The 15,840-nt window shown below is 33.0% G+C and overlaps 1 protein-coding gene across 1 annotated transcript; it reads left to right on the top strand.

Moving 5' to 3' along the window:
• The first annotated feature begins 5,477 nt into the window (after positions 1–5,477).
• LOC109166749 (high mobility group B protein 3-like) lies at positions 5,478–6,568 on the top strand. The gene is made up of 4 exons (XM_019315640.1): positions 5,478–5,665; positions 5,843–5,887; positions 5,998–6,081; positions 6,204–6,568. Exons 1-4 carry the CDS (start codon positions 5,597–5,599, stop codon positions 6,291–6,293), a joined length of 288 nt encoding a protein of 95 aa, XP_019171185.1. The 5' UTR covers positions 5,478–5,596; the 3' UTR covers positions 6,294–6,568.
• The last annotated feature ends 9,272 nt before the right edge of the window (positions 6,569–15,840 follow it).

The following is a 15,840-nucleotide window of genomic DNA, read 5'->3' as shown; positions in this document are numbered from 1 at the left end:
TGGCGTAACTCCCTCGTATTTTACTGATTAGCTTCCGCTAAGCTTTAACTTAATGAGTAGAATTATCTTCATATTTAAGTTTTAATTTATGCTGAAAATCGAGGGTGTTATAGGTAGTGTAGGCAACATGTTCGAGGAAAAGTCATAGAGACTCTAAGGGCCCAAAGGGGATTTCTATTGTCTACTAAGACGAGTCCTAGTAGTTGAAGAACGAAAAGATTAAGCAACTCCCAGGATTATAGCATATGCAACGTTCTCCCTAATGCAAAAGATCCAATAGTATCATAAGAGAAACTACCAATTCAACCCTATTCCATTTCATTTGTTACTCAATTGTTGTTATTTGATTGTTGTTTATGTCGTGCTACAACTAAAACTAAAAATGCGTGACACTTGCTCAATCACACACACACACACACACCTCTTTTTTGATGTTGCTATCGTTTGGTGACTCCAATTTGTCGTCCTTAGAGAACGATAAAAATTCGGGATTCATCCCACATCTTTGACGCACGAGTCGGTTTTCCGTAGACTACACGAAAGCAATCGACAACTTGTCAAGTGTTCCTTCAATAGAAAAATTAAATCCATTCAATCTGACCTAGGAGCTGAATACAAAAAAAAAATGCACCATTCCTTTCTTCAGTTAGGAATCACTAATAGACAGTCTTGTGCCTACACTCATGAACAAAATGGTCGTGTCAAAAGAAAACATAGAGACATAGTTGAAACAGGTTTAACCCTCATGGCTCGTGCCTCTATTCCATATAAATTCTGGGATTTTGCTTTTGAGACTGATGTGTATTTAATTAATAGGATGTCATCTACTGGGTTAAATAACTCCAGTCCTCACTTACTCATACATAAATCCCCACCATCCTAGTATTTTCTTTGTGTCTTCGGGTGTCTATGTTATCCCTAGTTACGACTATATAATCGTCATAAAATGTCCTACAGGTCTTCTTCGTGTGTCTTTTTAGGTTATCATGAGTCATTCTGAGGTTATAGGTGCATTGACTTACAGACTAATAAGGTTTATGTGTGCAGACATGTGCGGTTTGATGAAGCCATTTTTCCCTTTGCTACTAAGAATGTTTTACAGACACCACAAGCTCCTCAAATCACTCCATGGCAGAATCAATCCTACAGCATAGTTTGTTGGCGCCTCCGCAAGAACAATTGGCGGGAGGGGAGCTCATGTCAGACACTCCCGTGGGTACCGTGTGGGACCTTCCCGCGAGAGGCACACTCCCACCAGATCAACCCGCAGGTACCGCGTGGGACCTTCCCGCGAGTACTACTGTGCAGCAGATTGACGCATTAGCTACTGTCGCCACTTGACCCAGGGGGCGTCAACAAGGAAAGATAGTAAAATCTACCACTCAGACACACATTATGGAGACTCACAGTAGATCTCAGGCACCACCCATAGCTTTGTGCTCAAGTTTGTCCCCCATATCCTACTTGTTACACTTAGGCAATAAAATATCCATGGTGGCATGAGACTATGGACCATGAATTCAATGCTCTTCTACAAAATCAAACGTGGTGTCTTACACCTTCTCGGGTAGATATGAATGTTATCGGATGTAAGTGGGTTTTCCGCACTAAACGAAAGGCAGATGGTTTTATTCAGAGACATAAGGCAAGATTAGTATCAAAATGATTTAACCAGGTGACTGGACATGATTTCTTTGATACGTTCAGCCCTGTGGTAAAACCCATTACTGCCAGGTTGCTTATTTCCTTGGCTTTATCTTCTAGTTGGGTTATCAGGCAACTTAATGTTCATAATGCTTTCTTAAATATAAATCTGTCTGAAACTGTTTATATGAAGCAGCCATCTGGTTATATTGATGCTCAATATCCCAATCATGTTTGCTTACTTAAGCGTTCTTTGTATGGCTTAAAACAGGCTCCTAGAGCTTAGTTTAATTGTTTACATACATTTTTACTATCCGTTGGGGATCAAGCATAAAAAACGGATGTGTCTCTATTCTACTACTCACAAGACTATGCTTATGTGTATTTTTTTGTCTATGTTGATGATATACTTGTGATGGAAAGTGATTAGGATCTTGTGACTCGTTTGATAAAAGAGTTATTTGCTGCATTTAAAATTAGGGATCTTGGTGAACCTGGTTTCTTTTCTTAGGATTGAAACAATTAAATGTGATGATGGTATTTTACTTTCGCAACAGAGATATATGAATGATATTTTGAAACGTGCTAGAATGGCAGAATGTAAAGCATTATCTTCTCCTATCTCTGTTTCGAAATGTATACCCTTCAGTGCAGATTTATATGATGATCCTACATAGTACAGAAGTCTGGCAGGAGTACTACAGTATCTAACTATCACACGCTCAGATCTATCATTCGCAGTCAATCAATTGTGTCAACACATGCATGCTCCTATAGTATCACATTGGGAACACATAAAGAGTATTGAGGTATGTAAAGGGAACAGTTAATTTTGGTTTACGTATAAGAAAGTCAGCATCAAGAGAACTCCATGTATTTTCTGATTCTGACTGGGCTGGATATCCCTAGGACCGTAATTCCACGAGTGGTTTTGCTGTGTTTCTTGGATCCAACCTTATCTCTTGGGTCTGTAAGAAAAAAAGAACTGTTGATAAATCTTCTACTGAGACATAATACAAAGCTCTAGCGGATGTCTGTACTGAAGTTACGTGGATAGTCTCCTTGATGCGTGAGATTATAGTGTCAAGTATATCTGTGTCAATATTGTGGTGCGAAAATCTTGGTGCTACTTATATGTATGCAAATCCCATCTTCCATGCTCGTACCAAGCACGTGGAAATTGATTATCACTTCGTTCAAGATAAAGTTGCTTCTGGAGACATTCAAGTTAATTTTATCTCCACAAAAAATCAACTTGCAGACATATTTAACGGGTCGGATCAATATGAAAATGCAATACTTATACGCACAAATGTCATACTTATATGCTCAAATGTAATACTAATCAGGAATAAAAATTTTGTTACTTATAAGGGTAAATGTAATACTCACTACAAGAAAAATGCACATAGACAACACTAGAAAGACAACAGTTTTTAAGAAAAGTGTTGTCTTTTGTATAAAAGACAACAGTTTGGTCCAAAACCGTTGTCTTTGATGCAACACTTTTGTCAAAGACAACGGTTTTTACTTAACCGTTGTTGTAAGTGTGTTGTCTTTGTGCATTTTGTGAAAAGACAACACCACAACGACAACGGTTTTTTAAACCGTTGTCTATGTGCGTTTTTTTTTTTTAAAAGACAACGGTTTTTTTAACCGTTGTCGTTGGTGTGTTGTCTTTAAGCGCACTGGAATACACAACACTAGAAAGACAACGGTTTTTTTACCGTTGGTGTGTTGTCTTTGTGCGCTCTTTTTTTAAAAAAGACAACGGTTTTATTTAACCATTGTCATTGGTGTGTTGTCTTTAAGTGTACTCGAATACACAACACTACAAAGACAACGGTTTTTAAAAACCGTTGTCTTTGCACGCTCTTTTTTATTTAAAGGACAACGGTTTTTTTACCGTTGTTGTTGGTGTGTTGTCTTTAAGCGCACTAGAATACACAACACTACAAAGACAACGGTTTTTTAAAACCGTTGTCGTTGCGCGTTCTTTATTTGTTTAAGACAACGGTTTTATTTAACCGTTGTCTTTAAAATATAAAAAAAGATGTTAACATCTTATGTATGAATGTGCAACATCTGGTATATAACTGGGTTGCTTCTGTGTTAGGATGCCCGCAGGAAAAATAGAACCTGAGACCTCTAACATAATAAACTCTAAACCCACCAAGCTACACCAACACTTATATATTTAAGCGTAACATCTAGGATATAACCAGTTTGCTTCTGTGTTGTCTCTGAGAACAAAGACAATGATTGTATAAAATAGGTTAAAGATGCTACCAGGAAGGATAGAACCCAAAACCTCTAACATAACAAACAAAACTAAACCCACCAAACCACACCAACCTTTGTTTACTAAAGTGTTACACCTTATCTTTTACTTATAATTTTGGGCTGGCAGCTTTGACCTCCGGGCATTTGAACAAAGAAAGAATACAATTCAAAAGTTAATTTAATAATTATATTTTCGTTCATATTTAAATATAAAATTATTCACCAAAATTTCAATTTTAATTAATTAAAGTTTTATTTTCAATTACAATTAAGACCAATCTATGAATTCAAATAATAACAATAATAATAATTATCAAGTATAAAAAATAATAGATTATATCTATAATATTTTTTTAAAAAAATTGGGGGCCCTGTGCGGTCGCGCCGGTCCGACATGGCCTAGTACGGCCCCGGCGGTGCGGTGTGGTGTTCCGAATGGTGCGGTATGGTGTGGATCGGCGTAAGGGCGGTATGATAGGGGCCTAGGTTGGTAATCGATCCTTTCGGCTAGCGCATGACTAACAAGGTTAGCTATATGTTGGTAATCAACCATTCCGGCATGCATGGGACACGTGGAGAATGGATATGAAAGAGTAGTTGATATTGTACAGTTAGTTATAGCCCATTTCTTTTGCCGCGATCTTTGTAATAATTGGGCCGCCATCTGTCTGGGTAATAAAGGACAAATTATGATGTGCAACTGTGTGCACCATGGTGCACACTGTTCTATGTTCATAATTACCGAACTATATATTCATAATTTTTGAAATTCATATTCATAATGATTGAACTCTATATATATTCACAATTACAGAACTCTATGTTCATAATTTTCGATATTCATATTACCAAATGTTGAACTCTGTATTCACAAATCACAAAACTTTAGTATAGAAATTATGAATCTACAGTATAAAAATTTTGAATATTTACACTACAAAAAAAAAAAAAAAAAAAAACAATTTTTAGTGACAAAAATTTAGTGATGGGTAGAAAAACCCCTCACTAAATGTATTATTTGTATAATTTTTGTGAAAGTAAAAAATTACTCTAATTAAAAGTTTATGATTTAGTGACAAAATTTTAATTATATATTTATTTTAAAAGTATACTCTGACTATTGACATGAAAGATATTGTTACCATCATCATTATCTGAAAATTATTTCACTCAAATCTCATTCCCACCAAAACCTTATTTTTAGGCGCCCAAGTCTAATTGCTTCTAAAACACTAGTACAAAATTGAACATACCACCGGCTTCGCACCCATCGCACAGCTACCACCGGCTTCACGTCACACCCACCACCGTTCACAGCCACCGCGACAAAGCCACAGCCACCACCGCGACGCCGACGCCACAGCCGCTGCCACGCCGTTGATCTGAACCCCTCCCTTGCCCTGCGACGATGGCGGCCTCCCTGTGACGACGCCACAGCCGCCGGCTCCGATGTGAGTTTGTGAGAAATTTTAATTTATTGATTTCCTCTTGCCTATAAATAATTAACCATTCGCCTCTGCATAGTGTTCATGTATATTGTTATGTTATTTCATATTGTTAATAGTTCTTCAATATTTTCACTCTATTTTCCTCGTTTTCTCGTATGTATATTTAGGTTTTTTTTTTTCTTCTATTTGCTTGATTTTGTTTCTACTATTGCAATGATTTTATGGTATACAAGAGTGATTTCCGCAAGAATTACAAGGAGAATTTTCCTGATAACAAATCTATGGCCATTGTGAGATTTCTTAAAGCATTGCATTTAAGTTATTCTTAATACTAATTGCATAGTTGTTTGGATGATACGATCATAATGTTATTATTATTTTAAGCATTATCACTATTGTGTTTTTGTATATTAAAATTGAACCAAAGCTTCAATTGATAGATTATTTCCTGTTTAATTTCATTTAAGGTTGGGAAAGCTGGTGGTGAGAAATGGAAGGCAATGTCTGACTCTGTGAGCTCTGATCTTCTGCTTTAGAGTTATTATTAAGTTTGTGTATTTAAATTTGAATTAAATTGCTCGATACATCTGTCACACATTTGCTATATGGACTCTACTGTTAGGAGAAAGCTCCATATGTGGCAAAGGCATCACCTCTGAAGTCTGAGTATGAGAAAGCTATGCAAGAGTTCAAGAAAAATGTCTCTGTAATTCTCTTTGAAATTGATCACTTTTGATATTTTCCTTATTTCACATCATTATTACATTACTTTTTGCTATGATTTTCCGCTAATGGCTTTTTAAATTATCCTCTACTTCTCTATTGTAGAAGAGTAGCAGCTCAGAAGCAACTGTGTCTGAAGAATCTGAGCAGACTTCTGAGGTGAAAGACAACTCTGAGCATGAAGCAAGCTGTTAGGTCTGTTGCAACAAAGTTTCCTTTACTGTAGGGTTTGGTATTTCAATTGTTTCACAATTCAGACTAATTCCTCATGATATAGTCTACCGTTTGCATGTTAATGAGTGTAGTACTTAGATGGTTTTCATACTTCTGTTGAATACATACTTGACAAGAATGTATCTACACATATATATACTTTCTATTATGAGAATGCAAACATGTCATCATATTATTAAGATGTGTGGACAATATCAATCTTGAAATGTTTTCCCTCAACCTTTAGAGCAGCTTTGGTGGTGCTACATCTTATTATATACTCACAGGATTCCAGAATTTCCCCCGGTTACTTGTCTGTACTTATATTGTAACTTGTAAATGCTCCGTAACTATTTTCTATATATCAGATTTGAAGATCTGAAGGACCAATTAAGAATGCGTTTATTGAAGAAGCGCAAAGTTAAAAGAATCCAGTTTGTAATTACAAATGGGGGTTTATCTATAGAATTGAATACATATGCTTTAATCCGTCCAACCAATCCAGGTCTGATTTTATTTCTTCATAGTTTCGTGAACCAAATATCTTCAAGATAATTGATAACTAATTTATTTTCTTCTTTCTCAGGGACTATTACTTGGCTTGATTCTGTCTCTAACCTTCCTATAAAGGTAATCAATCTTAATGTCTTCTATTCTCACAAACAAGAATACAAGATAAAACTTTAGCCTTGAGATGATGGTTTTAAATGAATCAAAATGAACAGCAGTCTCTGGACAGGGTAAACTAAGTGGAATTTAATAAAGTTGTTGTTAATTGACTTCCTGTAGTCTGTCTTTGTTTACTTATGTGCAACTGGGCAAGATAGAACAAATCTTACTTAAGTGACTACTGATCATTCACGTGTTCTCATATTCTACGTTTGATGTGATGAGCATTACTAGTTTGCTAACAAATTAATACTCAAATTTTTAATTACTTGGTGACTTCATTTAACAATGATCTATAGGTCTGTTGATCTCATGGTCTTACCAGTGAATGGTGACATTGTATTGTGTCTAATTGATATCCTTGATCTCTAAGGTATCACCATTGTTCACTTCGAAGGTTGGTCCAGGGAACTGTCCATTCACTGTTATTGTGTTATGGGTATTGCACGACCTCTTCACTGGTGTTGCTTGAATATGTTTCACAACTCTAATCAGTATCTTCCAGTTTATGAGAGCCAAATACAAACCAAATGAAAATGAAAAATTAAATACTGAGAAAAGAGAGCATTGTTAGGATCAAATTCTTACAACAAACTGGTGTTTGTGAACTTCAGCATTTGCCAAAGAAAATGCATTTGCATAGAGAACCAAAAGGCTAATGAACAAGAAAGGGTAGAGCGATTTAGCAATGCTGTGGCTGAATGCTTCCATGTTGCAATTCAGAGTTTATCAGGTATGGTAGATATATGTTTTATGCTTTTACTTGGTGAAGAGAAAAGTATCAAGGCCTTTCTTTTATACAGGGGATGAGGTTGGTAGATTTGGTTTCAGAATGATTGTCAGCTTAAAGGGCAGACTTAGTTCAACCCTATAGGAGCCGGTGCATCCACTAACCTATCAAACTACTAAATTCTCATAATACTTTGCTTCCATTAGATCTAATATAATCTGCCAGGTTCATAACTTTTGCATTTATGGAAATTTGTTGGCAGCATCTCTTTTGTTGTGGCTGGATTAGTTGATGAATGGGCTGCTCTCTTCTTTGAAGAGCTTGATTACATTAATGAGGGAGAAAATGTGACACTTTTTGTAGAGATTTTGAAGAAAGTATACTTCAAGGAGGTCACATATCTATGAGAAACATGTCTTTGTTAGTATCATGTACATCATGATACTAATTGAGAGGCATCACACATGGCTTAATGATGAGTTAACTACCAAAGTCAATGATCTCATAAACCTTCGTAAAACTCATTCCAAACTTGAGGCATATACATGTCTGTTAAACTTTCTGATGTACTTTCTGATGTAAGTTGGTATTGAAGAGCATGTCATGCCTACTATTTATTCTTTGGTTCACCCACACAACATCACTGATATGAATGTATTGACAAATTCAGGTAGAGAGGAAGTTCAGTGAAAGTTCTAGCTCTTTGACATGGTACACGGACAGAGTAAAGGAGCTGGATTTGAAGTTGGCATCCTTAGACTTGGTTCGTGAATTTTTTTTGTAGTATTATGACTTGGATGATATATGATTCGATTAGAATTGTTCATGGAAGTATTTAGACTTGTTAATTAGTTCTTTTGTAACTACACTTGGCCATGGTGAATGGATAAATTGATTTTTATATGATTAAAATTTCAGCAGGTTAAAAATAGTTAAAACCGTTTAGACAACGGTTAAAAACCGTTGTCTATTTTACAAAAGACAACAGTTTGAAACTGTTGTCTTTTCTACAAAAGACAACACTTTATGAGTGTGACTTTTAACAATAGCGGTTTCAATAACACAATAGACAACAGTTTATAACTGTTGTTTTTTAAAGAAAAGACAACAGTTAAAAACCGTTGTCTATGTGCATCACTTTTAACAACACCGGTTTCAACAACATTGAATAGACAACGGGTCAAAAACTGTTGTCTTTGAAAGAAACGACAACGGTTTAAAACCGTTGTCTATGTACATGACTTTTAACAACACCGGTTTCAACAACACTCAATAGACAACGGTTCTTAAACCGTTGTTTTTTCTAGAAAAGACAACGGTTATTAACCGTTGTCTATGTGTGTGACTTACAACAACACCAGCTTCAACAACACTTAATAGACAACGGTTAAAAAACCGTTGTTGTTTCTAGAAAAGACAACGGTTATTAACCGTTGTCTATGTGCGTGACATACAACAACACCGGCTTCAACAACACTTAATAGACAACGGTTAAAAAACCGTTGTTGTTTCTAGAAAAGACAACGGTTATTAACCGTTGTCTATGTGCGTGACTTACAACAACACCGGCTTCAACAACACTTAATAGACAACGGTTAAAAAACCGTTGTTGTTTCTAGAAAAGACAACGGTTAAAAAACCGTTGTCTATGCGCGGGACTTACAACAACACCGGCTTCAACAACAGAAATTATACCCCTACGACAACGGTTATTAACCGTTGTCTATGCGCATTTTTCTTGTAGTGACTTTTAAGGGAAAATGTAATACTTTTACATTTTGATTTTTTTTGTTGAACACTATTAACTCTATTACAATGTAGTATCTGTTCTATACATTTATATTTTGATTCAAAAGTATTATATTTTCCCTTAAGGGACACTTGCCAACATTACTTATTATGGAAAATATAATACTTTTACATCAAAATGCAAAAGTATTACATTTTCTTTTATTCTGATTAGTATTACATTTGAACATATAAATATGACATTTACATGTTAATTCGCCCCGACTCGACCCGCCTCACGAATAAGGATCCGTGAGACGTGGGTGACCCATAATTGGTTAATAGCTAATCTTGTCAGCCTATTATTTTCCCTTTCAACCTTTTCTGATGACTATGATCCTAACAAATTTAATAACGGCGGCTTACTGATTATTATAATATTTATTTGTTAATAATGAGATCAATAATTGATTGCTTTGTGATTAGAACCAATTCCCACTTTTCTTGCTTAGAGCAACTCCATTTGTTGATTTTTTGGGGTTTACATGTTCAAAATTTGATAGCATGAATTTTAAACAAATGGAGAATGAAGTTTGTAGCTGGTTTTTTCTTGTGTTGTGACCAATTTTTTGTGGGCCTCAATTGTTAATTGGAATGCTTTACTGCTCAGTGTGTGCGTGGACTGCACTGCAACGCTCAATTGGTAATTGGCGGTGCACTACACGTGTGACGTGCCAGCTGGACGCATAAGGGCTACAATGCTATATGGTGCTTGGTACATAAACGCAATGTAACTATACCAGGTAAAAAATAATTATTCCATTTTTCTCATTTTATCTGTCATGTTTACTATTCTTTGGTCAAATCATTCTTTTCTTTTTTGCTTGTTTTCTTTAGTATCTTTAATTATGCTTTTTTTTTTTTGAATGCTATTGTCTCTATTACATTGTAGTATCTGTTCAAACATACTTTCTCAACCTAATGAAGCACAAAGAGTCAACAACGCCTCCACTGAGGCTCGATCTCATTACTCTATATTTAATTTTTATTTTGAGTTTAATAGTACTTTTAATATAGTTTCTAAATGTATAAATTTTATATACTAATATTAGACTTAGCATTATGAAAAATTAAATTAAAATAAACTTTATTCAAATCTTGTTAAATAAACTAGACATATAAAATGGAACGAAGGAGTATTAAATAGTGATTTAGTAAAGGAAAATAGTATTTTCTTTGTGATTAAGGGGTCTTTATATATATATATATATATATATATATATATATATATATAAAAGCTGCATTACTCATGTGGTTGTGTCACATTTATTATATATTTTCATAGCCTGCCATGTTTGACCCTTGGGCTCACAGCCGGCCATGCAAGGCTAAACAAGGTGCGCAAATTATATGTCGATGAAGGTCCATTCTATATTCGGATAGGATTAATAAATTATGTACTTTTAAATAAATTTAAAATACATAATATTTTATAGAAAATAATGTATATTTTAAAAATTATTTTATTTTTTAATATATAATTGAAATTAAAATTTTGTCTTTTTAATATTTAACTGAAAATTTTAAAAAAAAATTAATGAATATAAATCTATTACAAGTTATTTCTTATAAAATATTAATTATACATCTATACAAATGAAAGAAGATTATAAAAAAAAAAAAAAAAAAAAAAAGGATCAGCACAAAAAAGTAAACCAAATTATTATCCAATTTGTATTTCCCCTTTGTGAAGATAACAATTAAAAAAAAATAAAAATTGGTTTATGCTCTCATGGGGGTAGAATCCATAAAAATGGTTTTTGAAAAAAAAAATGGTTTTAACATAAAATAATGAACAAAACCAAAAATTAAAAGTAGAAAACTTAACAAATAGATAGCAAAAAAATCACCAGGACTATGTGGTCTAATGGTACCCGGGTTGGACTTCCATTTGGAAGATTATGAGTTCGAGCCTTAGTGGAGGCGTTATTGATTCTTTGTGTTTCAGTAGGTTGAGAAAGTATATGAACAGATACTACAATGTAATAGAGCCAGTAACTTTCAAAAAAAAAAAGATAGCAAAAAAATCATATATTTAAAGAAAAAAAAAAGGAATAAAAAAAGAAAATAAATACATACCTATGGATTTGATCGCCTTCGGTGAACAATATAAGTTTAAGAGTTCTGGGCACGAGAGATGAAGAGAGAGATCTAAAAATGTCTTTCTAAATAGATCCTAAATTAGTTTGGCTTTGCAAATAAGTAGACTTATATTAGTTGAGAAAATTTCAATTTTGACCATATGACTATAGGGGCTTTGTTAATTTCAGCACCTAACTTTCAAAAGTGTCAATTTAGTACCTTGACTATACAATTTTTATAAATTTTGGTCACTCCGGTTAAATTGCCGGTCAAATTTCGTCGGAAAAACTTAATTCTTCATTTAGTCTATAATCTGAGGGGCAAAATCGTGTTTTGAAGTCTGGTAAAATTGTCTTTTTTTTTGGTGAAATTTGGCCGATAAATTGGCCGGAGTGACCAAAATTGACAAAAATTACATACTCAAGGTACTAAATTGACACTTTTGAAAGTCAGGTGCTAAAATTAACAAAGCCCCTATAATCATATGACCAAATTTGAAATTTTCTCTATATTAGTTTGAATTGTTAATAAGCCAAAACTTGGATGAAGTATAGATTTTATTTTTAAATTTATTTGGGAATTTAAATTCAATTTATAGTTGAAATATTTAATCTAAACAACTCAAGTCGACTTGTTTTGACTGAACTTCTTCATAATACATGATTCAGAATAAATTATAGTTTCGTCTGTCTTCGTTTAGCCGTTAAATGTAGTACATTCAATTGTCAAATTAATTTTTTTTTTCTTTGACAAAAACTTGTGTCATCTGTGAAGCGGGTCGGGTCAATATGAAATGTAATACTTATACGAGCAAATGTAATTCTAAATCATAAATAAATATTTATTACTTATATGAGAAAATGTAAAAGTATTACATTTATATCAAAAATATCATATTTTCCTTTATAAGTGCAACTAGTATTTCATAGCGCGATGCGCAAAACTATATGCTCAATATTAATACTTAATGTTAAAATTTTATATTAAAATATTTTTTAAATAATTGTGTGTGTGTGTGTATACATATAATTGTAGAATTCATATTAATATTAATGAAGTAAGAAATATAGAAATGGTATATTACTAAATATAACTATGGTAATATTTAATTAAAATCTAAATAAAATTAAACTTACAATTGAAGAATGTAAGAAAGAGATATTGTGTATGTATGTGCATGGTAATAATAATGTCAAAAGATGAAATTATAACGACAGGGATATTTTTGTCCAAAAAATTATGTAAAACAACATTTATAGCATAAAGTACAAAAAAAGTTAATAGAAAAGACAGACATAAAACCAGAGACATAACCAGAATTGAAACTTATTATGTTTTTAGATATTACTTATAATATTGTCATATTCAGATGGATTACATATTTCAACATTATTTGTATAAGCAATGAAGTATAAATGAAGTTTCATTTGTCTTTTTTTTTATTATTATTATAAAATGAAGGGGGATACACTACATAAGTCCATATACACACTACTTGCTTCAACCGAAGTTTTAATTCATCACCTCCCACCTAGGAGAACAACCTGATACCAATGGACTACAAACCACTTGGTTTTATTTATCTTATTTGGTATAGCCTATAGGTAAGACTTAAGTGTTACTGCCTCCATTAAGATTATGTTAAAATAAGAAATATAAAATACATTTTTATGATTTTTTTTTCTCCAAAACTTGACTGACTTACTGACTTACTGGGCATTCAAGTCCACAAAAATCTCTTTGACTAACCATATAAAGTCAACCCTTTGAATTCTTGAGGATGCTTGGTGGTCAAAGGGAAATTAATACTTAGTAGTTTAGAATAGAAAAATGTTATTTCACCGTCTCATTTTATGTGTTTGGTTCAGTGAATGATGCTTAACAAAAGTTATTTTTAATTAATTTTTTTTATCATAATGTTAATTTTAATATTATTATTATTATATAAAAATTATATATTTAGAAACTATTAAAACAAGAACAAAATAAAGAAAAAAATCAATTTGAAGTTACAGGTTGAGGCTTAAACCTAGCACCGATTTAGAAAGACATGTAAGTAACTCTTTACTCATTTCCTAAGTGATGGTTTTACACAAGACTAATTGAATAATAAAAAAAACTCGATAATAAATAAACAAAGAAGGTAATAATTTAATAATAGAATACAGAACTGTATAACGAAACATCACTTTATGTCGTGTTCCTTATTTATCAAAAATAAAAACTAGCCATTGAAAATCAAAATCCTCAAATCGAAGACGGTATCCTTACCTCTTTTAAGTACTATGAGTAAACAAATTCAGTTAGAACTAAGAAACATCATTGTTGCTTCACAAAGTGCATCATCGTGCTCTCCTTGCAATGGTTGGAGCCTAGTGGCTCGTTGGTGTCACTTCACTCTCCCCCAAAAGCGACATTTTCATTGAGGAGCTCATTACAATTCTCTCCCTTGACATTGTCACTAAGAAGAAAATCAATAGGTTAGCGATGAAAATGGGAGAGAATTTGTTCAATTTCATGCAACTATTCTGCAGGGTAGACGTGAGCAAGTTGGTTGTGCCGATAGATATTTTAGATTGGTGGTTCAACAAATTTAAAAAAGGGGTCAAAAATGACACAGAATACTTGAAAAGGTTTTGCATGCTATGTAATTGCATTGAATTTCATATGGTTTTTTTTTTTTTTTTTCATTTTTATGCAAAATGTCACTTGTCGTTAATGAGTCATTTTTTTTTTTTTTATACTTTATCTTTGTCATTCTATTCACAAAAATGTTGCCATTTCCAATTTGATTCGAAAACCTATGGAGATCTCAACGATTGTCAATTGCAACCCACAACCCGCAACCCGATTACAGTAATGTCGGGTCTAAATTTCATGCCTACATTGTCATAACTGTTGGTGGTGCCAGGGCACCACCTTAGTTTAAGAAGAAGAAAAAAAAAAGACAATTAATTTGAGGTTGCTAGTAGAGTAGTAGAGTCTCTCTACCCTACCATCAATTTGCAAAGACAATCATGTAAATAACTATTTACTTATTTCATATGTGATGATCTTACACAAGACTAATTGAATAAAAAACTCGATACTAAATAATTAAACAAAGAAGGCAATTAGAATTAAATTTAACAATATAATACAAAGATGTCTAACCAAACAATACTTTAGTTTAAGAAGAAGAAAAAAGACAATTAATTTGATGTTGCTAGTAGAGTAGTAGAGGCTTAAAAATTTAGAAAGACATATAAGCAAATCATGATAATTTAGCGATCCATTAGGTTAGATAGAGGACCAATGATCGATCTTGTGTCTTCGTTTACAATCTATTATTCAAGAACCAACTGAATTACAGTGCGGATTACATGTAAACAACTCTTTACTCATTTCATTCATAGGTGATCGCCTTATATAAGACCAATTGAATAACAAACTCAATACTAAAAAAATAAAAATAAAAAATAAACAAAGGGTGTAATTAGAATCAAATTTAATAATATGATACAAAATTGTCTAAACAAACGACACTTTTGGTTTAAGAAGAAATAAAAAAACAACTAATTTGATGTTGAAGGTGAGGCTTAAAAGATTAGCCCACAACATACTTTATGATCAAGTAGTATAATTATCATTGTGTTAAATGGGAGGTCACATGTTTGAATCCTAATACTACATTGTAATAGAGCAATCATTATTTTGCATGGACTGTACATGGTATAAAACACATAAAATGCATTATTCTAATTCCTAAAGTAAATTCTTAACCCAGAAAGTTTATTATTATCGCGTGGACCGTGGTATAAAAACACATAAAATATATTATCCTAACTTCTAAAGTACATTCTTCACCCAAAAATTTTATTATTATTGCGTGGACCGTGGTATAAAAACACATAAAATATATTATCCTAATTCCTAAAGTACATTCTTAACCCAGAAATTTCATTATTTTAGCATACAACCCTAAAATATATTATCCTAACTCCTAAAATACCATTCTTAACTCAAGAAATTTCATTATTCTAGTACACATCGCAAATAAATTTTTAACATTAAAACGACATCGTTTTGAACTCTGATCCACACAAGTGTATGTACCATTTTAATAGAGTCAAGTAGTACTTAAAAAAAAAAAAAAAATTAGCCCACCACCGTTTTTGGAAAGACACGCAAGCAACGACCTGTGTGTTTGTACTTTGTACTTTTGCAAGGAAAAAAAAAATTGGATAAAAAGACAGTCATTTTCTGAGGATAGGCCACGAG

The sequence above is a fragment of the Ipomoea nil genome, unplaced genomic scaffold (assembly GCF_001879475.1).
Source record: "Ipomoea nil cultivar Tokyo-kokei standard unplaced genomic scaffold, Asagao_1.1 scaffold3105, whole genome shotgun sequence".
In the NCBI taxonomy this organism is placed as follows: Eukaryota; Viridiplantae; Streptophyta; class Magnoliopsida; order Solanales; family Convolvulaceae; genus Ipomoea; species Ipomoea nil.
This window is presented reverse-complemented; position numbering and strand designations above follow the sequence as displayed.